Here is a 26,361-nt window from a genome sequence, read left to right on the forward strand (position 1 = left end):
AATATGAACTAAGGTTCAATGCAAGTTAACACAGCATATTTTCAATTCCATCCCAACTGGAATAAACCACGGTGATTTGTTTGCCTTTTTAAAATGAACCTATATTGATTTGCGCATTTGCAGATCCAAGCTCATTTGTTCTTCCAACTAATTTAGATATCTTTTCCTCCAACTAATATTCATCGCAATTTTCCTTACTGCTTTTCACTTATCAATGCTGAAATTTATTTTCAAAATCTAATGCTCATTCTGCAAAATAATGAACATCCTAGGGCGGCACAGTAGCCCAGCAGTAGAACTGCTGCCTCCAGCACCGGAGACCCGGGTTTGATCCTGACTGTGGGTGCTGTTTGTATCGAGGTTGTATTCTCCCTGGGAGCGTGTGGGTTTTCACCGGGTTTTCTGGTTGCCTCCCACACTCCAAAGACGTGCAAGGTTTGTAGGTCAATTAGCTCCTGTCAATTGTCCCTAGTGTGTAGGATCGTGCCTGTGATCACTGGTCAGCACGGGCTCGATAGGCTGATGGGCCTGTTTCCACCAAAGATAGACACAAAAAGCTGGAGTAACTTATGGGGACAGGCAGCATCTCTGGAGAGAAGGATTGGGTGACTTTTCGGGTCGTGATCCTTCTTCAGACTGGTTAAGAATAAGGGAAATGAGAGATATAGATGATGATGTGGAGAGGTAAAGAACAATGAATGAAAGATATGCAATAAAGTAATGATGATAAAGGAAACAGGCCTTTGTAAGCTGTTTGTAGGGTGAAAATGAGTAGCTAGCGTGACTTGGGTGGGGGAGAGATAGAGAGAGGGAATGCTGGGGCTACCTGAAGTGAGAGAAATCAAGATTCATACCACTGGGCTGTAAGCTGCCCAAGCAAAATATGAGATGCTGTTCCTCCAACTCAAATTTAGCCACACTCTGACAATAGTCAAGATAGTTGTGGAAGTCAGTTGGTTTGTAATAAACGTCAGTCAAAAGTCTACTCTTTGTGATGGAGACTGTCAGATCAAGAAAGGGGAGGGAGGTGGCGGAGATGTTTCCACGCTGTATCTCTACAGTCTAAAGGTCGAATAATTTGCTGCAGTCCTCAAATCGACTACCTCCACGGGGAAATGCATCAGGTTGAAGGAAATTTGCAAAAGCCACCATATTATAAATATTTCGCTCTCCAAAACAGAAGTCAGCATTGACCAAAAGAAAAAACAACCAGGGCACTTAACTAGTACGAAAAGGCACAAGCTTAATTGTAAATAGTACCAACCTTGCAAAGCCCACAGCGTGATTTAAGCAGTCTGCCAGTACAGTTTGCCTCTCTTCATCCTGCTCTCTTAGGAGTTTCTCTAAAAATACCTTGAATTTCTCCATTAGTGGAGTAAGCAAGTCCCTCATCAAAGTCTGCTTCCTCTCTGCCGAGTATTCGCTATTCACAATTAGCACGCCTGCCGATTCATAAATAAATAGTTGATCGTCGCTGCTCAACAGTGGCTGAAAACCGTTCTCCTGAAATAGACCATTACAATCACAGGCCATTACAATCTTCAGAGGACTAATAAAGCACAACCATTACTGCTTACATTGAAGGAAACTGGGCGACACGGTGGTATAGCGGTAGAGTCGCTGCCTTACCGCACCAGAGACCCGGGTTCGATCCTGACCACGGGTGCTATCTGTACGGAGTTTTACATTCTCCCCGTTTTCTCTGGGTGCTACGGTTTCCTTGCACACTCTAAAGACGTGCAGGTATACATGGCTTCTGTAAATTATCCCCAGTGCGTAGGATTGTACGGGGTGATCGCTGGTTGGCACAGACTTGGTGGGCTGAAGGACCCGTTTCCGCTGTCTAAGGACCAAAGTTTAAAAGGTTTTCAAGATAAATTTTAGCAGCTTATTGATCAAGAAAGGTGGAAAAAAATGTTTGGCAGTCTGTGTGTGTTGTATGCCAGCACTTGTAGGTTGAACAACAACACATATTTTCACTATTCCTTTAACAAAGTCAGATGTCTCAAAGGGTTTCACAGATGTTATTAAAACTACATTTGACAGGGATTAGGATGAAGTGCAGGTCAAAGTGCATCTTTCCACTTGCTTAATAACACAGCATTTTTGTGCGTCTAGGCTCAGGTTATAAAGCTGCTTGTATCTCTAACCCATCCAGTAAAGATCAAAATCACAATCAATCTGCAATGCTTTTTATTTATAGATCTAAACACAAGGCCACCGTTTAGTTTTTGTCCATTCCCAATGGAACAAACTGATGTTGTTAAAAGTCAGAGAAAAAACAAGGAACTGCAGAGGCTGGTTTTCAAAAGATACAAAGTGCTGGAGTGACCCAGCACAGATTGGCGACATTTCGGGTTGGGACCCTTTTTCTTCCAATACTGGACCCTTTGGAACAAGAGGAACTAGGAGCTCAAATTACAATCAAAGAAATAAGTGAAACAATAAAATCGCTGAAAAATGGTAAGACACCGGGACCAGATGGTTTTAATAATGAATTTTATAAAAAATTTCAGGAGATAACGGCCCCTTATTTATTTAATTTATACTCCCATGCTTTTAAAGAAAACAAACTACCTGAAACACTAACAGAATCAACTATTACGCTTATTCCAAAAAAAGATAAAGATTTAGAAGATCCGGGCTCGTACAGAGCTATATCACTTTTAAATACAGATCAGAAAATTTTAGCAAAGATTTTAGCAAGTAGATTAAGCAAATATATTAGTAAACTGATAAACCCTGATCAAACGGGGTTTATACCTAAAAGATACTCATTTAATAATCTGAGACGTCTGTTTAATATAATGTACTCGCATAAAGTAGAGGAAGAAGATATATCAATTATTTCTTTGGATGCAGAGAAAGCATTTGATCAGGTAGAGTGGCAATATTTATATAAAGTACTACAAAAATTTAACATGGGAGAGAATTTTATAACATGGGTAAAATTATTATATGATAAACCGATGGCAAGAATTTTAACTAATAACATGTTATCTCAAAAATTTCAACTATCAAGGGGTAATAGGCAGGGATGTGCACTATCACCCCTGCTATTTGCCCTTATGATAGAACCTCTGGCTGAAAGTATAAGAATTCATCCGAATATTCAGGGCTATAATACCAGGGACTCAAAGAATAAAATCTCATTATATGCAGACGATATACTTTTATATATTACAAAGTCACAAACGAGCATACCAAATTTATTAAACTTAATAGAGGAATTTGGGTCTTTTTCTGGATATAGAATAAACTGGAACAAAAGCGAAATCATGACATTAAAACCTCAAGAACCTACACACTTACTGAAGTTCCCCTTTAAAATCGCAACAGAAAAATTTAAATATTTGGGTATTCAGATTACTAGAAAATATAAAGCATTATTCAATGCTAATTTCATACCTTTATTAAATAAACTTAATACACAGATTAAATTTTGGAAAACACTTCCCTTATCATTATTAGGTAGAATAAATGCAATAAAAATGATCTTCCTACCACAATTACTATACCTATTTCAGTCTATACCGGTATATATACCAAAATATTTTTTTAAAAAATTAGACTCTAACATTACAAATTATATTTGGGACTATAAATCACATAGAATCACAAAAAAAACACTTATGTAAACCAAAAGAGGTCGGGGGACTTTCACTTCCGAATTTTATGTATTATTACTGGGCAGTGCATATTAAGAATATGATTTATTGGTTGGATAGTTCTACACAACAGACAGAATGGATAAAAATGGAGAAGGAGGATTGTCATCCTTGTAATATAGGAACGATCCTCTTTTCCCCCAAAAAACTGAATAACACAATATATAAGAAGAACCCAATTATATATGGTACAATAAGAATTTGGAAACAAATAAAATTATCTTTAAAATTAAGAAATCTATCACTGTTAATGCCAATTGCGAATAACCCTTTATTTAAACCATCTCTTATTGATAAGACATATAACAAATGGGAAAGTCTCGGAATTAGAAGGATCTGGGATATGTACGAAACAGGAAACCTACTATCATTCCAACAACTACATTAAAATTTAAATTGAAAACAATCAATATTTTAAATATCTTCAGATTTGCGACTTTGTGAAAAAATATATACAAGGATATCAAAAAGTAACTCCTGACTTATTGGAAGAAGCAATGAATATTGAAGCTGACTCACAAAAATTAATATCCTATTTATATAATAGTATTCTAAATATAGACCTACCATCGACAGAGGTACTTAGAGAAGAGTGGGAACGGGAATTAATGATAAAAATTACGAAGGTTAAATGGGAAAAATACCTGATATATATTCACAAATGTTCAATTAATGTAAGACATAATCTAATACAATTTAAAATTGTACATAGATTATATTATTCAAAAACAAGATTGAACAAATTTTATCCAAATATATCCGCCACTTGTGATAAATGTCTAGCCCAAAAGGCAACTATAACACACTCCTTAGTTTCCTGCATAAAACTTTATAGATTTTGGAATGATATTTTTGAAATACTTACAAAATTATTCAAGACAAGAATGGAACCTAATAATGAAATGATTATATTTGGTGTAATGGAAGATGGGAATAAATTGAACACATCTCAAAATCTATTCCTTAATTATGGTTTAATAATAGCAAAAAAATTAATACTTAAATTTTGGAAGGGTACATCAATACCAACGCTTAAAATGTGGATTGCAAGTATGTTGGACACTGCTCATCTTGAGGAAATGCGATTCCTCCTAATGGATAAATCAGACCAATTCATAACGAGTTGGTCTCCATTCGTCGTTTTTTTGGAATCATATGGTGTAACACAATTGTAAAAAATAACTGTTTCAGGACTGGATGAGGGTTGGTCAAGACTATAAATAATGATCTCCTTTTCTTTTCACTATTTTCTCTCTCAACTTTCTTCATTTACTCGTTTTCTTTCTTCACACACTATATATTTCACATTTTTCTATCCTTTACTATCTAACCTCTTTTTCTTATTCTCATCTTTTTTCAATGTAACAAAAAAAAAAAAAGAAGTTGTACATAAAATGTATTATGAAAATATATATTAGGCACTTTGGTGCCATATGACTGTGCTTACTTCTAATAAAATAAAATAAAATATAACCCATCCAGTAAAGATCAAAATCACAATCAATCTGCAATGCTTTTTATTTATAGATCTAAACACAAGGCCACCGTTTAGTTTTTGTCCATTCCCAATGGAACAAACTGATGTTGTTAAAAGTCAGAGAAAAAACAAGGAACTGCAGAGGCTGGTTTTCAAAAGATACAAAGTGCTGGAGTGACCCAGCACAGATTGGCGACATTTCGGGTTGGGACCCTTTTTCAGTCATTTTGACGAAGGGTCCCAAGCCGAAATGTTCCCTATCCATGTTCTCCAGAGATGCTGCCTGACCCACACCGAGTTACTCCAGCAATTTGTGCCTTTTTGTGTTAAAAATCAACCACATTTGCAGAGCCACTTACAGGGCAGACCAGGTAAGGCCTTTCCTAGCAATCCAACAGTGTTACAGCCAGCATTACTAAAACAAACAATAGTGAATTATGAAAGGCCTAGATAGAGTGAATGTGGAGAGTATGTTTCCACTAGGACCAGAGGGCACAGCTTCAGAATAAAAGGACGTACCTTTCGAAAGGAGATGCTGAGGAATTTCTTTAGCCAGAGGGTGGTGAATCTGGGGAATTCATCTCCACAGACGTATCGTGCAGGGCAAGTCATTGGGTATTTTTCAAGCAGAGATTGACAGATTCTTGATTAGTAAGGGTGTCAGAGGTTATGTCAGGCAGGAGAACGAGGCCGAAAGGGAAAGATAGATCAGCCATGATGGGCTGAATAGCCTCATTCTGCTGGCTATAACTTACGAACTTATGAGCATGCATCCATACATACAAAATGCTTCATTAATTTTCCTTAAAAGCACATACCTTTAGAAACGAGGAGGAATTTCTTTAGTCAGAAGGTGGTGAATCTGTGGAACTCATTGCCACAGAGTGCTGTGGAGGCCAAGTCATGGGAGTTGTTTGTAAAGTGGAGATTGATAGATTCTTGATTAGTAAGGATGCCAAAAGTTATGGGGAGAAGGCAGGGGTATGGGGTTGAGGGAAAGATAGATCAGCCAAGAGTAGACTCGATGGGCCAAATGGCCTAATTCTGCCTCCATCACATATGAACATACAATTCTAAACCCAAATAATTGCATGCACTTAAATTCTCAGCTGCCATAACAAGTTTCAAATTTGTATCACTGGACGGCAATCCAGTAATTTGACAAATAAACTACTAGACATACTGCAGGGAAGAAATCCAGGAAAATTCAACACTTACGCAAGGTGAAAGCACCAGCAAATCTTGTATTCTGTTCAGAATATCTTCTATGTAAGGGTTCATATGCTTGCTAGAACAAAAAAAAAGGCAATCAATTTAGAAACAATGAATTGCACATTTGCAAGGCAGTTTATAATTTAGTGACTTTTAGTTGCAGTGAGAAGTGACATCAGGACTAGACTCCAAGGTATGTAGCCATAGCTAAGGAACTTCTAGATACCAAAAACCACAATAGTGGCAACAACTGGAAACTGAAGAGACGTGTCTCTTAGTAAACGTGTTCAAAAAATGTTCTACGATCAATGACTTTACTTTAGAGATACAGCGTGGAAACAGGCCCTTCGGCCCACTGAATCCGTGCCGACCACTGATCACCCTGTAGACTAGCACTCTCCCACACACCCTAGGGACAATTTACAATTTTTACCGCAGACCTATCTACACTGTGCGTCTTTGGAGTGTGGGAGGAAACCGGAGAAAACCCAAGCTGTCGCGGGGAGAATGCAAAACTCCGTACAGACAGCGTCCAAGGTCAGGATCGAACCCGGGTCACTGGCGCTGTCAGGCAGCAACTTTACGCTGCACCACTGTGCCGCCCCTTAACTTCTATATATTACCAAAACATTACTGTGAGCTAAAGATCAGAAACCGAAGAGGGAAGGAGACATTATGCAGCCAAGAGTCACCTACCTCAGAGTTTTAATGAACCTGGAGAACAGGTAAGCTGCTCTACTTCGCACCTTTGGACTATTATTTCGCAACCCTCTGTGATCTAAAAATGACATCTGCGTCAAAAGCAAAAATGAAAAAGAGGATGTTTTTGACCGAATAATTAAAGCTAGCATGTTAAGTGCAGTGACCTTTAAACTCAGAAACAAATCAGTCTTTTCACAATTCTCACCCACTGTTTCAGAGATTAAATACATTTAGTTTTGCAAGCTGCCCAATCTAAAATGCAATTGTTAAATATATATCCACGGTTACCGGAAGGAGTATCTAATTCAACTCACCAAAACGTTAGGAATGTGCTGCGGTTCTACAGCAAAATATTTCTCATAACGAACTACGGTTTCAAAAAATTCCAATGTAACCGAGGTGTGCAGGTACTGACTCACTTCAGATGTCACCAACTATAGGGACAGAGAAAGTGTGTTATATTTTCGAAATTAAATGCAATCATGGATATATTTTTGTTACATTATATAGTACTCAGTCCATCCCTTTCTTTTAACCTCTTCCCCTCACTTTATGAACCAGTAAATTAATTCCTACAAAGCATTTTTATAACAAAGCAGAAATAATTAACTGCACTCCCCTTGTTCTAAAGGGAGAACATTTAGAAATCGGGGAAACCATCAGGCAAATCTACCAGAAACTAAGAACAAAGTGTTAGAGTAACTCAGCAGGTCAAGGACAATCTCTGGAGAACATGGATCGGTGATGTTTCGGTTTGATACCTGAAACGTCACCTATCCATGTTCATAAGTTCATAAATTCTAGGAGCAGTGAGAGTTCTAGGAGAGGAGGACTCTCCCACTAGTGGAAACAAGCTCTTCACATTCACTCTATCCAGGCCTTTCACTGTTTGGTAAGTTTCAATGAGGTCCCCCTCATCCTTCTAAACTCCAGTGAGTACTGGCCAGTGTCTTCAAGTGCTCATTAGATGTAAACCCAATCATTCCTGGGATCATTCTCGTAAACCTTCACTGGACTCTCTCCAACGCCAACACATCCTTCCTCAGATATGGGACCCAAAACTGAGATTTTAGGCTTCTCCGGAGATGCTGCCTCACTCCCAAGTTACTCCAGCACTCGGTGTCCTTTTATGCATTGACCAGCGTCTATAGTTCCTTGTTTCTACAATAAACTTTCTACATTGTTTGGAGTGTTTGCTTTGTTTTGAATTATTTAAGTATTTGTAGACGATTCATTTGAACGATTAAGGAAATACCTCGGTACATGCGATAATAAAGAACCATTGATTTATATATGGATTAACAATCCATCTTGTAGTAGTGATTCCCACTGTCAACATCAAATTTACATTTAAGACAATTTCTTAAATGAACATTGGATAAAGTGGATATGGAGAGGAGGTTTCCAGTAGTGGGAATGTCTAGGACCAGAGGCCATAACTTCAGAATAAAGTGACGTGCCTTTAAAAAGAAGATGAGGAGCAATTTCTTTAGCCAGGGAGTAGGGAATCTGTGGAAATCATTGCCAAAGACGGCTGTGGAGGCCAGGTCAATGGATATTTTTAAGGCGGAGATTGACAGATTCTCGATTAGTAAGTGTCAGGGGTTATGGGGAGAAGGTAAGAGAATGGAGTTGAGAGGGAAAGCTAGATCAGCCATGATTGAATGATGGTGTAGACATGATCGGCTGAATGGACTAATTCTGCGGCTATGACTTATGAACTTGCATCCACACACACACAAAATGTTTCATTAACTTTCCTTAAAACAAAAGATAAATTGGCAGTTCCCTCTGCCAGAATTGTTAGATTACACGCAAGGTGAACTACAACAGTGCTAAATACTCAACTGTGTGCATCATCTCCTGCAAGACACTGGCTTTCGCACTGTCCCCAGAGAAGTGCGCTCCATGGGAGGCCGGAATGGCTTCTCCCAACATGAACAGCAGCCTCAGAGCCACTTCCACCTCCATGAACCTCGTGTTCTGCCAGTTCCTGAAGGGTAGAAAAAAAAGCTTGCGTTAGGAGAAAAGGGAGTCAACTTTATAGTTTAGTTTAGAGACACAACGTGGAAACAGGCCCTTCGGCTCACCGATCAGCGATCACCCCGTATACTAGCATTATCCTACTCATTCGGGATGATTTACAATGTTTACCAAAGTCAATTAACCTACAAGCCTGTGTCTTTGGAATGAGGGAGGCAACCGGAGCACCCAGGGAAAACTCAGGTGGTCACGGGGAGAATGTACAAATTCCATACAGGCAGCACCCGTAGTCAGGATCGAACTTGGGTCTCTGGCTCAGTAAAGCAGCAATTCTACCGCTGAGCCATCTTGCCACCCAATGAACTGGGGAGCACAACCCGGCAGAATTGTACAAGGCAGTTTCATTGCTAAAAAAACATTTCAAAAGAGAAGGGTGCAAAGGAGGCAATTATCCTTGAGCAAAACACAGAGTGCTGATGGAACAGAGCAAGTCAGGCCGTGTCTGGGGAGGTAATGGACAGACAATGTTCCAACAGCATTTGGAATATTGTGTGCAGATTTAGGCCCCAAATCTGAGGAAGGATGTGTTGGCTCCCCAGACATGATGGCGTTGGAGAAGGTTCAGAGGCTAACAGGCCCATTTGACAGCAATGGGCCTGTAACATGGGGGGGGGGGGGGGGGAAGTCTCATAAAAACTTACCATATAATGAAAGGCTGGGATGGAGTGGCGAGGATGTTTCCACTAGTGGGAGAGTTTAAGACTCGAGGACACAGCCTCAGAATTAAAGTACGTGCCTTTAGAAAGGAGATGAGCCAGAGGAATTTCTTTAGCCAGATGGTGGTTAATCTGTGAAATTCATTGCCACAGACTGTGGAAGCAGCTTCTCTGGAGAATAGAAATGGGTGATATTTCTGGTTGAGACCCTTCTTCAAAAAACCTTATTCTAAACAAGGGTCTCGACCCAAAATGTCACCTATTCCTTTTCTCCGGAGATGCTGCATGACCCGTTGAGTTACTCCAGCATTTTGTGTGTATCTTGATTCTATTATCGATCTTGTCTTTTCTTGATTAGTAAAGTTATCAGGGGTAATGGGGAGAAGGCAGGAGAATGGGGTTGAGTAGGAAAGATAGATCAGCCATGATTGAATGGCGGAGTAGACTTGATGGGTTGAATGGCCTAATTCTGCTTCTATGAATTATAAACTTATGATCACTTTGTGGTTTGCTCAAGGTTTTAGCATCCGCAATTTCTTGGGTTTCCAGTTAGATTTCTTAATCTTCTTCTTGCGTATGGTGTGCACAGCCCAAAATTGTAGGGCAAGGGTAGATTTCTTAATGAACGATGCACGTGGCTCTGAAATAAAATGATGGCTTAATGCTGCTGCAAAGAATAGGTGGCGATAGGCAGGATGAATGCATAAAACAAGTTGATGCTTCCTTCTATGGAGATCAAACCCAGCTACATCTGCAGCAGTTTTGAGGAACCTAGCAAAATAAATATATATTTTTTCTTTCAACAGCAGTGCCGTACCCCAGCCAATAGAAAATTCACATCTTAGCCATAGGACATTCTTGGACCATATTTCAACTAATAGAATTAATGGCCTGAAAAAGTTTGGATTATACGTGAACTCCTGATGGATATTTTGTACGTTAGCACAAGATTTAGGCGAAGGTAGACATCAATTTTACAGAAAATCAAGTACCAGTAAGTTCTCGGACAGGCCATATACATAAATTCACATGGCAGGATCAATATCTGGATCAATGCAGTTTTACTAGTTGTACTCTAAATAAAATGTAACCATACGAATGAAGAATATCCAGGCCTGTGTTATGATGAAACCTCTCTATCACATGCACTGTTGAGGAATGTAATGTATAATACACAGAAGAGCCTTTCCATTCACAACATGTAAAAACAGAACATTGGCACAGTGGTAGAGTTACTGCCTCTCAATGCAGAGACTTGGGTTTGATCCTGACTATGGGTGTGGTCTGTACAGAGTTTAAATGTTCCTCTGACAGCGTGGGTTTTCTCCGGGTGCTCCACATTCCAAAGACGTGCAGGCGAGTAGGTTAATTAGCTTCTGTAAATTGTCCCTAATGTGCAGAATAGAACTAGTGTACAGGTGATTGATGATCGGCGCAGACTTGGTGGGCCGAAGGGTTCGTTTCCACACTGAATCTCAAAAACGAAACCATCGTTCCCAAACTAATTTTGATGTAGAAGCATCAACTGTTAGCAATTGACCCATATGGATTATAAATTTAGACTTAGAGATACAGCGTGGAAACAGTCCCCTCGGCCCACCGAGTTTGCGCCGACCAGCGATTACCCTGTACACTATCCCACATACTCGGGGCAATTTACAACCCCCCTCAAAATTTGTTACCGAAAGCCAATTAACCTACATCTTTGGAATGTGGGAGGAAACCGGAGCAGCCGGACAAAACCCACATGATCACGGGGGGAACGTAGAAACTCCGTACAGACAGTACCGGATCAAACCCGGGTCTCTGGCGCAGTGAGACAGCAACTCTACCGCTGCACCACCGTGTCATCCACTTGGCCCAGGTTGTACCGAGGTGGCAACACTTACTCCAGCGTTGTGTTGAAGACCCTTTGAACAGCAGCTAAAAGTAATTCAGGTGAAACCTGCGCCAGTCTGTCCAACAGCAACTTTAAATGCTTTCTGTATTCCAGGAACATGGCTTCATCTTCACCCTAAAGTCAAATTATGAGAGGAAAAAACACAAGTGCATTACAAGAAGAGACTCTGTTCCAATCTATAGTACAAATATGATTTAATTCCAAACTAACCTGAACATTTCCCAGTCAAATTAGTTCTATACATTGTAATGCGGTCTCATTAAGCTTGTTTCGAACACAGTAAATATATAAACAGAGCACATAAAGATGCATTCAGTAGAATGCAAATTTGCCAGTATTCATATTTCCAATAGTTATTATGCTCTCATTTAAGTTTTCTCTGGACTCGTGTAATTTATATTAGATTCAAACATTTACAGCAGTTATTTATCATTTCTTGACTTTTTTCATTGAGCGACAATTCGATTTTGTCAATCAATTAAGTGAGGAGTCAAACAGGAAAAGTAGTTATACATTTTGTTTACAGCAAGAGACCCAGGTTTGATCCTGACTACGGGTGCTATCTGTATGGAGTTTGACCTTCTCCCCGTGACCCCGTGGATTTCCCCCAGGTGCTCCAGTTTCCTCCCACATTCTAGACGTGTAAGGTTGTAGGTTCATGGGCTTCTGTAAACTGTCCATAGTGTGCAAGGCAGAACTTGTGTACGAGTGATCGTTGATCGATGCAGACTCAGTGGCCTGAGGGGCCTGTATCTCTAAACTAAACCTTGATACCCTCTTCCATATTGGATCAAAATATCTGCTATGCGTGGATTTGGCCATGTTCCTGGTTATCATTCTCCAGTAGCTGTCCGCCTGCTTCACCTTTCCCAGCTCCACACCACCCACTTCTCCAAAATGGTGCCACCTGCCTCCTTTACCCACGTCTGCCTCAATCCATTCTCCACCTGCTACTATCTCCCAGCTCTACCCAACCCCCTCCCCGGCTCCATTTACTTGTCATCCTTCAACATGTCTCAGTCCACTAATCACCCACTGGCCACAGTCTCACTCCTCCCCCTTGCCTGATGTCATGTAACACTGAAACAGGCCCTTCGACCCCACTTACCCAGGCCAACCATGGTGCCCCATCTACACATCCCACCTGCCCGCGTTTGGTCTATATCCCTCCAAACCTTTCTTATTCATGCACCTGTCTAAATGACTTTTAAATGTATCTGCCTCAACTATCTCGCTCCATATACCCACCACCAGGTGTTCAGATTGAAGAAGAGTCTCGACTCAAAACATCACCTATCCATGTTCTCCAGAGACACGGCCTAACCAGCTGAGTTATTCCTGCACTTTGTATCCTTGTGTACTAACCAGCATTTGCAGTTCTTTGCATACATCCAGATTCAGGGACAGCTTCTTCCCAGCTGTCTTTAAGCAACTGAACCATCCTATCACCAACTAGAGAGCGGTCCTGACCTACAATCTACCTCATTGGAGAATCTCGGACCATCTTCAATCGGTCTTTACCTTGCACTAAATGTTATTCCCTTTACCCTGTTTCTGGACGCTGTGGATAGCTTAATTGTAATCATGTATAGTCTTTCCGCTGACTGGATAACATGCAACAAAAAGCTTTTTCACTGTACACTTGGTACAATTAACTAAACTAAACGTTACCGCCAATGAACTTACTAGTGAAGTAGGGTTTTCCATTATACATTACCAACTTGATTCTTATTCAGTTTAAAACAAACACATTCCACCCATTTGGAAGTCCACAAGTTTCTTACCTCGTTTTCAAAATTGTATTCTTCATCATAGGTTAGCTTCTTCATAACTGCATGCATAATTGCCTACAATCAGGGAGAAAAGATCAGAGTGGAATAGAACTCCTTTAAATGTAATACTAAAACATTTATTTCACTCAAAAATGTCTGGTTTACCTCAACGTTGGCCTTTTGCAGTTCAGTTAATGCAGGGAGCTGGAAAGATAATGACATAAAGCGTACACTGTTATTTTACAGCTAAAATTCATGTCATTGAAAACAAAATCTGCAGTGATAATACAATTTAGAGTGCGAACCTCCACTGTTTCTATTCTCCACTACGATGCCAATATAAAAGGGCCAAAGTCTCTAAATCCAGATTCATTGACAAGCTACTGAACGAAGAGAAGCACTGACAGTACTGTAGTCTGAGGAAGGGCCCCAACCCGAAATGTCACCTATCCATGTTCTCCAGAGATGCTGCCTGACTCGCTGAATTACTCCAGCAGTGTGTCTTTTTTTAGCATTAATAGTATGCTCACCTTTCTTTAGTTCAAAAGGAAACGTACCATTTCCATGTTTGTACAGATGAATGGGCAAAAGGATAAAAGACGACGGCAAGGCAGCACAACAGTAGAGTTGCTGCCTTACAGGGTTTGATCCTGATTATGGGTGATGTCTGTACAGACTTTATATTTTTTCCCCGTGATTTGCGTGGGTTTTCTTCGAGTGCTCCAGTTTCCTCCTACACTCCAAAGACGTACAGGTTTGTAACTTAATTGGCTTTAGTAAATATTGTAAATTGTCCCTATTGTGTAGAGTGATAGTGTACGGGGATCGCTGGTCAGCGCAGGCTTGGTGGACTGAAATGCCCGTTTCCGAGCTCTATCTCTAAACTAAAGAATCAAATAGTAATCAAGTGAATCAGCCCTTCCAAAATTAAATTGTCCAACTATTGCCATTAAACATGATTAATACTAATCAAAAAAGTATTCCCAGACTGCTAACTGAAGCAATAAAGTAGTTGTCACAACAAAAGGATTTTGTGCTCGAAAGAGAAGAAACTTCAGTAGCTATGTGGAAGAAAAACAAGACTAACCATCTCGCTGGCATAGGCCCAATTGTCAAATACAGATGCTTCCCGATTTACGATATTTCGACTTCACGATGGTGCCAACACTGGACAACGGCAGCGAGCCGCAGCTCACTTCCGGTCACGTGATCAAATTGTATTAAATGCGTTTTCGACTTACAATATTTTCGATTTACGATAGGTTTATCTGAACGTAACCCCATCGTAGGTCGAGGAGCAGCCGTATTCTATCAATTTAAAAGCAGGTACAGGTCCACCACCGATTTTCCAGCAACGTGTTCCAGCACCTTAATTAACCTGGACAAAATTACACGAGCGCGTGCTTGCAATTTCCCTGAAAATTTGGCGCCGAGGCCGGGTGATCTCAACCCCATCGGGACTTCCGCGGCCGATCAGTGGGTCGAATTTATTCCCTGCGGCAGAAGCTCTGGAACTCCGGCCCCGCTGGAGCTGGCAGATCCGTTCCCATAGAAGGCCTCCGAGACCGACTGACCCCCTATTCTGGCAAGGGTCTTAACACTGTGTTAGTTTGTTATCATTGAAATAAAAGTCCGCTAAATTAAAGGCCGAATTAGGATTAGGAAATGCAGATTTTAAAACATTTAGTGGATAAATTGTTTACGCACTAATTGGTTTCCAAAATAGTTACAACTCCTTTGTTTCTACAAAAGAACACTCCTCACGTCCAACCTACCTGTTTGAGCATGTGAAGATAGTCATAGCAGAAGCTAATGATATTGGAGGAAATGTCGTCATCTTCATGCACCAGCAGCTTGAGCAGAAGAGGCACTTTAGCTTCCACCGCCTGAAGGGTGACCTGGCTGTTCTTCACATCCCCCGCTTTTACCAGTTTACTCCAGCTGGTTATTAAAGCCTGACCCATGCCATTAACTAGTTTGGAAAACCTTGCCAGAAAGTCAACATCATCTTCCTAGACAAAAAAATATAATCTAATTACATTCACGTAGCATACGAGATTCATCCCAGCTATTATCAGGCAACTGAACCGTCCTCTCACCAACTAGAGTGCGGGCCTGACATCCCATCTACCTCATTAGACACCTTTGAACTATCTTTAATTGGATTTTACCTTGGACTAAGCGTTATTCCCTTTATCTGTACACTGAGGATGGCTCGATTGTAAACATGCAAAGTATTTTCGCTGACTGGCTAGCACCCAACAAAGGAGCTTTTCACTGTACCTCGCTACACGTGGCAATAAACAAAATAGCATGCAATTCTCATTAGTTTTGAGGGCGGTAACCCAAATGCAAAGAAAGATGAATACTTGCTGTGATCGCACTGTGGCACGGACCTGCTCAGTGTTGAAGAAGCCGGAAGCCATGAGCACTTGACAAAGTGACTCTACTAGCTTAGTCTTATCAATAGGATCCATGCCTTTATTGACTATTTCAAATAGACAGTCACAGGCTTCCTCACGGAGGACTTCCACAGACATGTGACTGAGCAACACATTGACAAACCTAGAGAAAAAAAAAAATGTCACAGACACCGCCCATCGGGAAATTTCTGAACAAATTAAATACGTAGGCACAGGTTGAACACCGATTTTACAGCACCCTCGATTCCAGAGCCTTTATGGATTTTCAGTTTTTCCAGGGCAACAGGGTTAAAGAAACGATAATACACCCCTGGCCCGCTAATGACACCGCTCCTGTGTCTCTTAAATACCATGGAATGCCAAAAACTTAAAAACTAATATAAAATGTAAACTGAATGTGAATGGAATGACCTGCCAACCTATATCCGGCTTCCACCGTCTCCCCAGCCTTTCAGAGCCCCAGCTTCCGATCCCACTCCCGCCTTGAAAGGTGCACCAGCCAGTCCTTCTCACCTGCTGCCGTTTCTTGCTGCAGCCTCCGCCTCCTCTTTCTCCCCCGGAGTCGCCATCATACTCCACCTTGGAAGCGACAGCAGGCGAGAGGAGAGGGAGCCCCACAGTAACCACGCCTAGTTTTAATGTGAAACGACACAAAGTACTGAAGTAACTCAGCCAACTGAATGGGCTGAGGAAGGACCCCGATGTCATCTATCCATGTTCTCCAGAGATCCTGACCCGCTGAATTACTCCAGCACTTTGTGTCCTTTTGTCTAATAACCATCATCTGCAGTCATTGGCACAGACGGCCACCCTCTCGCTATGGTCCATTAGAACGAGGGTTTGGTTTACTAGGTAAGACTATTTTGATGAGCAGTGGAGTTGCTACTTTGCAGCGCCAGAGACACGAGTTTGATCCTGACCACGGGTGCTTGTCTGTATGGAGTTTGTACATTCATCCCGTGACCTGCCTGGGCTTTCTCCGGTTTCCTCACACACTCCAAAGACATACAGGTGTGTAGGTTAATTGGCTTGGTATAATTGTAAATTGTCCCTAGTGTGCACAGGATAGTGTAAATGTGTGGGGATCGCTGGTCGGCGTGGACTCGGTGGGCCGAAGCACCTGTTTCCACGCTGCATCTCCAAACTAAACTACCAGGTATAACCTAACACTGGGTTGTAAATGGACTATAGTGGAGGGAGAGGTGTCCATTATTGATGCAATATTAGACAAAATTCCAATGGCTATTTGTGTGAACAGAAAGCAGTTCTTGTTTTAACCTGCATGTGTGAGAAACAAATAGTTTTGTGTTCAAAGACGGGTACCTTTCATTGGCTATCAGATTCAAGTCAATCCAGGAGACAAAAGCTCCCACAACTTCAAGGCACTGGCACGTTAGTTCAGAGTTAGTTTGTTGATAGGTGTGTAGAATCTGGTACCAAGACTCTACCAGATTTGGTATACATTGTTCCCTCATCGCATCTTTTATTAAGGTATTTCGACGACACTCCTGGTTATATAAAAAAAAAGTTCAAACAATTTCTACCAATCAGTCCATAAGTACCTTTTGAGAACTATGTTAAGCATATATAAAATGTACAAAGATTTTTACAAACGCATACTAGATCAAATACAGCAAGGCTTTACTTTTGCTTACAAAATACTTATCTTGTTTTGGACGGCACAGTGGCACAGTTGCTGCCTTTCAGCACCAGAGGTTGGATTCTGACTACGGGTGCTGTCTGTACGGAGTTTCTACTTTCTCCCTGTGACCGCATGGGTTTCCTCTGGGTGCTCCAGTTTCCTCCTACACTCCAAAAATGTACAGGTTTGTAGGTTAAATGGCTTCTGTAAATTGTCCCTAGTGTGTAGGATAGTGTTAGTGAATGGGGTGATCACTGGCCTGCCCAGACTTGGAGGGGACCAGGGCCTGTTTCCACGCTGTATCTTTAAAGTTTAAAGTAAATCTTACAAACTTCACTATAGTTCCAAATGTGTTTGGTTAAATTAAATAATTTTACTTTAGTTGTTTTAGGATTTAATATGTTAGACACTCCTACGAGGTGAGGAGATGCGGCGCTCACCTAATTAAGTGAGAGGAAAAAACTTTCAAGAGCCCCAAGCCATTTGCTTAAGCAAAAGCCATCTAAGGACACGATCTAACCTTCCAGAGCAGCCATCAAAATAAACAAACATAAAATAAATTTAAATTATATCGCATGGTGTCTTTTGAAAGCCAGCCGAATGGATAGAGGTTTGGCTTCATGGAAGGAAGCAGAGGGTGATGGTGGAAGGTCGTTTATTGGACTGGAGGCCTGTGACGAGTGGCGTGCCTCATGGATCGGTTCTGGCCCTATTGCAGTTTGTGGTTTACATCAACGTTTTGGATGAGAAGGTAGAAGGTACTTTAGTAAGTTTGCAGGGGTCGAAGATTGCAACCTTCACGTGGTCCGCCCTGTTTCGACGAATGCAATAAACCCAGCGTGCACAATCAAATAAGATCAAATAGAACAAGTTGTGCTACAACTTTAGGCTGTGCACGCCATACGCAAGAAGAAGTAAGTTTGCAGATGACACTAAAGTAAAGTATAAGATGATCTTAGATAGTGAAGCTGGTTATCAAAAATGACAGCAGCATCTTGATCGGTTGGGCAGGTGGGCTGAGGAATGGTTAATGGAGTATAATGCAGATAAGTGCGATGTGCTGCATTTGGGCAAGTCAAATCAGGGCAGGTACTACACAGTGAATGGCAGGGCCCTGGAGTGTGTTGGAAGAAAAAAAAGAGGAATTTAGGAGTGCAGGTGCATTGTTCCCTGAAAATGGTGTCACAGGTAGATAGGGTGGTCATGAAGGCTTTTGGCACATTGGCCTTCATCTATCAGGGTATTGCATATAGAGGTTGGGGTGTTATGTTACAATTCTACAAGATGATAGTGTGGCCACATTTGGAGTAGTGTGTTCAGTTTTGGTCACCCTGCTATAGGAAGGATGTTGTTAAGTTAGAAAGAGTGCAGAGAAGATTTACATGGATGTTGCCAGGACTTGAGGACCTGGGCTATAGGGTAGGGAGGGGTTGGTCGGGTTCCTTGGAGTGCAGGAGTATGAGGGGTGCTCTTATAGAAGTGTACAAGATCATGAGAGGAACAGATAGGGTGAGTGCACAGAGTGTTTTACCAAGAGTAGGGGAATCAAGAACCAGGGTACTTGGGTTTAAGGTGAGAGAGGAAGAATTTAATTGGAACCCGAGGGGCAACTTTTTCTACACAGAGGGTGTTGGAAAAATAGACAAACTGCCAGAGGAGATCGTTGAGGCAGGTACTAAGACGTTTAAAATACATTTGGACGTTTACATGGATAGGAAAGGTTTCGAGGGATATGGGCCAAACACAGCAAGTGGGACATGTGGGCATGGAGCATGTTGGGCAGCATGGGCAAGTTAAGCCAATTAACCTACAAAATCTGTACATCTTTGGAATGTCGGAGGATACCGGAGAACCCGGAGATAATCCATGCCGGGAGAACGTACAAACTGAACAGACAGCACCTGTAGTCAGGATTACACCGCGCTCTCTGGCGCTGTAAGACAGCAACTCTACCGCTTTGCCACTGTGTTGCTTTATTGTGATATATCTTAAAAAAGGAGTCGTGCAAAAACCAAACAGCTACATTGACACTTTATCTCACCTGGTGTGAATTATGGCATTTCTGATACTGATGAAAATCATTATAAACTTAAGAGCTACCTGTGTAAATTTCTGCAGGATATCCTGCATAAATATCAAATTCTTGATGCAACATTTCAAGAATAATAATCAAAGTTGATTGTGTTTTTTTTTTAAAAGCGTAGCAAATTTCTACTGTTTTAGAAAGAGCTGCAGATGCTGGAAAAATTGAAGGTAGACATAAAAGCTGGATAAACTCAGTGGGTGAGACAGCATCTATGGTGACCCATCTTCATACTAATGTCTGAAGAAGGGTCTCGACCCGAAACGTCACCTATTCCTTTGCTCCATAGATGCTGCCTCACCCGCCGAGTTTGTCCAGCTTTGTCTACCAGCAAATTCCTACTGGTGATTTGTGGCCAAAACAGGCATTCATCTGCTCTGCACCTTACATACAAAGGGGCAAACTGTTTTGCGGGTCTGTCCATGGAGGGTTGAATTTCAGTGAGTGAGACAGTTACTGGAAGAAATTATAATATTGTATGACTGTCCTGTTTGCCAACAATTCCAAAACTGATAGACACAAAGAGTGGAAGTAACTTTGAGAAAATGGATACGTGACGTTAAGTCGGGAAGCTTCTTCAGACTGATTGTGTGGGGAAACCAGAAGCAAGAAAAGTTCAAGACAAATCATGGCCGACAACAGATGACCTCAGGCAGGGAGGTTCCCTGATAGGCTGATTGTTGGCTATGGAAGATGCGATTCCAAGAGGGATACATAATTGCGAACTGTGGAATTTGTTAGCCAACTTGTAGTGGATGAAAGGGGAGAGGAGAGTGTTTGTAGACATTACCTAAAATGAGAAAACTCAACGTTCATACCAAAATTCCAAGACAGCACCACACCAAGGCTAGCATGTACTTCAATAACAAACAAATTAACGCTTTATAACAGTGGAAGATCAAATTCATGCTCACCGTTCTTACCTCTGCTGTGTGAACGATGTCCCGATCTACCACCTCTGCATCGATGGCCATAAGGATTCGCAAGTACAGGTCCACTCCGCGAGGATTAAGGCCAACGACGGACAGAAGGTCAAAGAAGAATTTGGGCCATTTGGTAAGATACTCGGTTAAGAAAAGTAGAGCAAAGACTTGAGCTGCTTTATTGCGAATGAAAGACTTCTCTTGCTGTGGATTCACCAACTGAAAAGGACAAAGACAAACGTGAACCATTCATTATACAAGAGGGGGATGGACTGCAGCAAACCTTAAACCCGAGAGGGCACTGTGATGAGGCAGCTCTACCAGCTCGCTGCCCAATTGCTGATGGAAACTAATAGTCACGCAAATAGTTTCAGACAGTGCCTTGCTTTTAGTATTGATTATTGTTATCACGGGAGCCAAAGTACCGTGAAAAGCATTTGTTTACGTGCTATCCAGTCAAAGAAAATGATTACAATCAAGCTATCCAGAGTGTACAGATAAAAGACAAAGGGCACAACATTTAGCGCAAGATAAAGTCTGATTGAAGATAGTTCAAAGGTTTCCAATGAGATAGATAGGTCAGGACCGCTCTCTAACTGATGAGAGGACGGTTCAGTTGCCTGATAACAGCTGGAAAGAAACAGTCCCTCAATCTGGAGGTATACGTTTTCATACTGAGGGCCAGAGGGGAGAAGAGGGAGTGACTGGTCCTTGATTATGCCAGTGGCCTTGCCGAGGCAGCAAGAGGTGTAGATCGAGTCGATGAAAGGGAGGTTGGTTTGTGTGGTGGAACTGTTCCCGAACCATGCGGTTGTATTTTAGTCAGGATTACCACGCTACTCACTTGAGTCTGAAGCCAGCTCATCATGGTTTGTCGAATAAGCTGATGTTGCGATTCAGTCAGAGCGGCATACCTGCAACGTTAAAGAAAAGCTCACTCTCTATACTCAATTGCATCTTTCAGGCTAAAACTATAAAGGTTCAGACAAGTGACTTTAGACATCACCACAACTTACGAGTCATAGAGTATGCAAACAGGCCCTTCAGCCTAACTTCCCCACACTCAACATGTCCCATCTACACTAGTCCCACTTGCTTGCATTTGGCCCATATCCCTCTAAACCTGTCCTTTTTACATACCTGTCTAATTGTCTCTTAAACATCACAATAGTACCTGCCTCAACTATCTCCCCTGGCAGCTCGTTCCATACACGCACTATCCATTGTGTGAAAAGGTTAGCCCTCAGATCAGCATTAAATCTTTTTCTTTATTTTTTTAACGCAACATTTATTGACATAACAAAATACACAAACAGACCAAACAAAAAGACATACAAAGGACAATCGCAAAATGACAAAATGCAGATCACCTAACCTCTATTAGCATTGCATCAGATTCTGTTAACATTCTTAAAAATATTTTTCTTTAAACTTAACTGGCAAGCTTTAAAGCCCACAAGACCATACATCTTGTGAAGAACAAGAGTCCATCATGCACATTTTTTCCAGTCAATTCACCAAATATTCAGCTTCTATCAATTGAAAGCAACGACACTTCACTAATGCTGACAACGTCAGCAGGGAGCGACAAGATGATCTTACCTACAATTTCCTGAACATGTTAACATCTGGTAAACAACTGCACACCATTGGCAGTCAACTAGGACTGGATATCTGCAAATGAATGCTGGTAATGTCTGGGACTATAAAAGTTTTTTTCTTCTTGCACAAGCAGAGCATTACACTGGGCTGTGGAGATTTAGATGTGGTTAAGTGTTGGAAAGTAGCGTTGTGTCGCTATCCTAAAGGGTGGCACAGCAGTAGAGCTGCTGCCTTACAGCGCCAGAGGCCCAGGTTCAATCCTGACAACGGGTGCTGTCTGTACAGAGTTTGTACATTCTCCCTGTGACCGTGTGGGTTCTCCCCAGGTGCTCCAGTTTCCTCCAACACTCCAAAGATTATAGGTTATAGGTTAATTGGTTTTGGTTAAAAAACAACTGTAAATTGTTTCTAGTGTGTAGGATAGTGCTAGCATGAATGGTGATCGCTGGTCGGCGCGGACCCGGTAGGCTGACAGGCCCATTTGCGCATTGTATCTCTAAAGTCTAAGGACAATAAATGATTACTGAAACTGCCGCCTGCCATTTTAGACAGCAATCCATCTTCTTACCCAACAGCCCTTTCTTAATTGTAATTTCAATCCACATCAGCTGGTTACTACACATCCTGCCAATAACAACAGTGACCACCCTTAAAACTCCTAAGTTAAACAATAATTCTATTATGTTTGGCTGTGTTGACATTTCCACCAGCGGAGATCATTATGTGCTTCACAATAACTATTCACAATTAAATTTCTTTGTAGCCATTACAAACCATACAAAATAATACATCAGAATGGGAATGGCACCTCTTACCTGAATTTAATTTGATGTTCCAATACTTGAATACAAAAGAACTTTACATGGTCATCGCTGTGGATAAGAGAAACAATTGAAATGATTGGCCTTTACTTCCCCTCTCCTTAGCCTTCCAACACCTGCGGTTCACTGTTGTGATTCTTAATTGCTTCCAACACATCATTATTCTTTTCGCACACAGCCTACAAATTACTGACAAAATTGACAGCATGGGAAAAGTCAGTTGCCTACCTGTATATTCCCTGTGCTAAAGCTTCAGCACACACCTGCCACGCATCATGTGAAACCTTCAACTGTTCAAAGTATGCAAGGGCCTAAAGAATAGATCAAAAGTACAATATGTGACTTGCGTGATCTGGGCCAGGGAGAGCTGCTTTGATCCTTCAAGATTCCAGTTTGTTCATTGCCTTTAAAATGCTGACCGTTACCCCCTTCATCCGAATAAACAGGCCTTGGAGGGAGATCAGGGTAGTTCAACAAGAATATTGCATGAACTTCACTGTGAAGTTTTGAAGAGTAATTTCATGGAGACACAAGGGGTCGCAAAAAACAATGACCAGTGATATGGGAAAGATTCAATAGGAAACTGAGGGGCAACTTTTTCCACACAGAGGATGGGTATATGGAATGCGATACCAGAGGGGGTAAGTTGAGGCAGGTACTATAACAACATTTAACAGACATTTGGACATGTACATGGATTGGAAATGTTTAGAGGGACAGAGGCACAGTGGTAGAGTTGTTGCCTTGCAGCACCAGAGACCCGAGTTCCACACCAACTACGCTATCTGTATGGAGTTTGTCCGTTCTCCCTGTGACCTCGTTGGTATATACCAAGCCTGTGCTTCACCAATTATTACCCTGGCAACATGTAAATATAAACATCTTCAGGAAAAACAGCCTGTCCACTTCCTGGTCAATTGAACTGAAGAGAAGTAATCCTCTGTTCTGATGACAAATTTTACTGCAAATATAACCACAGTTTCATTATAAACCAAGAATGTGGCATTGATCCAAGCTGTATGACTATTTGCATGTTTTCCAAATTTATTTCATTTACATTTTAGCATACATGGTATATATATTTTACACTATGTTTCCGCTAGTGGGAGAGTCTAGTACAAGAGGTCATTGTCTATTGTCTATAGCCTCAGAATTAAAGAACGTTATTTTAGGAAGGAAACGAGGAGGAATTTCTTTAGTCAGAGGGTGGTGAATCTGTGGAATTCCTTGTCACAGAAGGCTGTGAAGGCCAAGTCAGTGGATATATTTAAGGCAGAGATGGATAGATTATTGATTTGTACATGTGTCTGAGGTTATGAGAAGACAGGATAATGGGGTAGGAGGGAGAGATAGATCACCCATGGTTGAATGGCAGAGTAGACTATGAGCAAAATGGCCTAATTCTGCTCCTATCACATGATCTTATGACCAATGAATATCAACAGGAACATTCTAACATTTACCGTATTTATTTTTAAGCCCCACATGGACACACAAGAGACTGCTGGTGGAACCTTGTGCAAAACACAAAAAGCTGGAGGAACTCAGCGGGTCAGGCAACGTCTGTGGAGGGAATGGATGGACGAACTTTCGGGTCAGGACCCTTCATCGGATTTAATAATAAGTTCATTCGTACAAAACAGTTTACTGATCATTCGGCAATTCAGATTACTTGACTTACCCGCTGTCTGAAACTTGGATCTGCATTTGGGCTCAACCCTAGAAGAGCTTGTTCATCCATTGTGCCGGTTACTATTCTTGACAGTGGGCTTGCTATCTTCCCATTTACAACCTATACGCATCTGCCAAATGGCAGCAACAAAACACATCACACATTCACCCACTGCAGCGTTAAATTCATGAGAAACAAACTGAGTGACACTAATCCCTCCACATTATTGAGCAGTGTGTCCACACACAAGAACAGTTCTGTCACCATCAGCAATCATCTTCAGTGTCTCTGGCTTTACTAGATCAGGATGCTGCTGCTACTGTTGCTGTTTTGGCCGATACAACAACTGGAAATCCTGAGTCAACTATTTCTTTGTTATTTACTCAATTAAACATATAGCAAGAGGGGACAACCGGGAAAAGAAACATTCCCCGTCCATTTTCCTTCAGTTTAGAGGAAGTTGGGAGATAACATACATGTTTTGGGCACATACTTGACATGTTTGATACAAGGAACTGCAGATGTAGGTTTACAAAAATAAGACACAAGGTGGTGGAGTAACTCAGTTGGGCAGGCAACATCTGTGGACACCCCATCCTCATGGACCCCTCCTTTCTCTCTCCCCCCCCCCCCCCCCAATATAACAAAGGAGGTATGACGGTACACAAAAATGCTGGAGAAACTCAGCGAGTGCAGCAGCATCTATGGAGCGAAGGAAATAGGCGACGTTTCGGGCCGAAACCCTTCGCCCGATACGTGGCCTATTTCCTTCGCTCCATAGATGCTGCTGCACCCGCTGAGTTTCTCCAGCATTTTTGTGTACCTTCGATCTTCCAGCATCTGCAGTTCCTTCTTGAACAAAGGAGGTATGATGATTGATTGAAGCAAGGGAGGGTTTGCTGGGGGTAGCAGTTGGGTTGGTTGATGAAACGGAGAGTGGGTGGTTTGGTTGTGGAGGGCTGCGAGATAATGGGGTCAAATATGTGAATTAGTTGTAAGATGTTAGCTGGTTGACTGAAGGAAAATGGGGGGGGGTGAGGAGTAGCACCCCAGATCGCCCGGGTCAAGGCCAAGTAGAGGCGCTCCCTCCCTCCGGGGCCCTCCCCCCTTCTCTCTCCCCGGGGCCGGGAGGTCGGTCGCGGGGGCCGACCTCCCTCCCTCTCCCTCTCCTTCCCCCTCTCCCTCCTCTCTCCTCCCCTCCCCTCCCCCCCTCTCCCTCTCCCCCCCTCTCCTCCTTCACCCCACCTCCCTCCTATAGGATCTTTGACCACCACCTTCCCCCTCTCCTCTCTCCTTCCCCTCCCCCTCTCTCTCCTTCCCCCCCCCCTCTCTCCCCCCCCCCCCCCCCCCCCTCTCCTCCTTCCCCCCCCCCTCTCTCCTTCACCCCCCCACCAAAGATCCTCCCCCCTTTTCCTTCCCTCACCACCCTCTCTCTCCCCCTCTCCCCCCCTCCCCCCGGGGCCGTGTCTCTACCTCTCCCCCTCCCTCTCCCCCCGGGGCCGTGTCTCTACCTTCCCTCATTCCCGGGCGCCTCGCGTCGCGTGGGGATTCGGCTCCACCGGAAGGTACCGAGTGGCCGGGTCACGACCTCCGGAAATGAATCCCTGCTCCCGTCAGTTGAAGAACGATGCGGGGAGACGCCTGCATTTATTCATATTTATTCTCTGTGCTTTAATTATTATAACGTACACATCTCATATCCCAGACGTGGAAACAAAAATACGGCGGCGCTTCTTTGCAACAATAACCAACTCCTTCTCTCTCC

The 26,361-nt window shown here is 42.2% G+C and overlaps 1 protein-coding gene across 2 annotated transcripts in view; it reads right to left on the minus strand.

The window, feature by feature from the left end:
* Positions 1–26,258, minus strand: part of xpot (exportin, tRNA (nuclear export receptor for tRNAs)) — a 38,024-nt gene extending 11,766 nt beyond the window's left edge. Inside the window, exons 1-17 of one of the 2 annotated variants that reach the window (XM_055650653.1) lie at positions 26,108–26,258; positions 24,606–24,726; positions 23,153–23,235; positions 22,919–22,975; positions 21,346–21,415; positions 20,493–20,720; positions 17,177–17,361; positions 15,827–15,995; positions 15,206–15,442; positions 13,596–13,634; positions 13,443–13,505; positions 11,648–11,772; positions 8,908–9,052; positions 7,374–7,493; positions 7,054–7,148; positions 6,364–6,433; positions 1,265–1,503 (exon numbers count right to left, since the gene is read on the minus strand). In XM_055650653.1, coding sequence (XP_055506628.1) covers positions 1,265–1,503; positions 6,364–6,433; positions 7,054–7,148; positions 7,374–7,493; positions 8,908–9,052; positions 11,648–11,772; positions 13,443–13,505; positions 13,596–13,634; positions 15,206–15,442; positions 15,827–15,995; positions 17,177–17,361; positions 20,493–20,720; positions 21,346–21,415; positions 22,919–22,975; positions 23,153–23,235; positions 24,606–24,665 — 1,985 coding nt within the window. In that variant the 5' untranslated portion in view covers positions 24,666–24,726; positions 26,108–26,258. The remainder of the gene's footprint in view (positions 1–1,264; positions 1,504–6,363; positions 6,434–7,053; positions 7,149–7,373; positions 7,494–8,907; positions 9,053–11,647; positions 11,773–13,442; positions 13,506–13,595; positions 13,635–15,205; positions 15,443–15,826; positions 15,996–17,176; positions 17,362–20,492; positions 20,721–21,345; positions 21,416–22,918; positions 22,976–23,152; positions 23,236–24,605; positions 24,727–26,107) is intronic. The other variant, XM_055650654.1, reaches the window with a different exon arrangement.
* Between the last annotated feature and the right edge of the window lie 103 nt (positions 26,259–26,361).

This window comes from Leucoraja erinacea, chromosome 19, assembly GCF_028641065.1.
Source record: "Leucoraja erinacea ecotype New England chromosome 19, Leri_hhj_1, whole genome shotgun sequence".
NCBI classification, from domain to species: Eukaryota; Metazoa; Chordata; class Chondrichthyes; order Rajiformes; family Rajidae; genus Leucoraja; species Leucoraja erinaceus.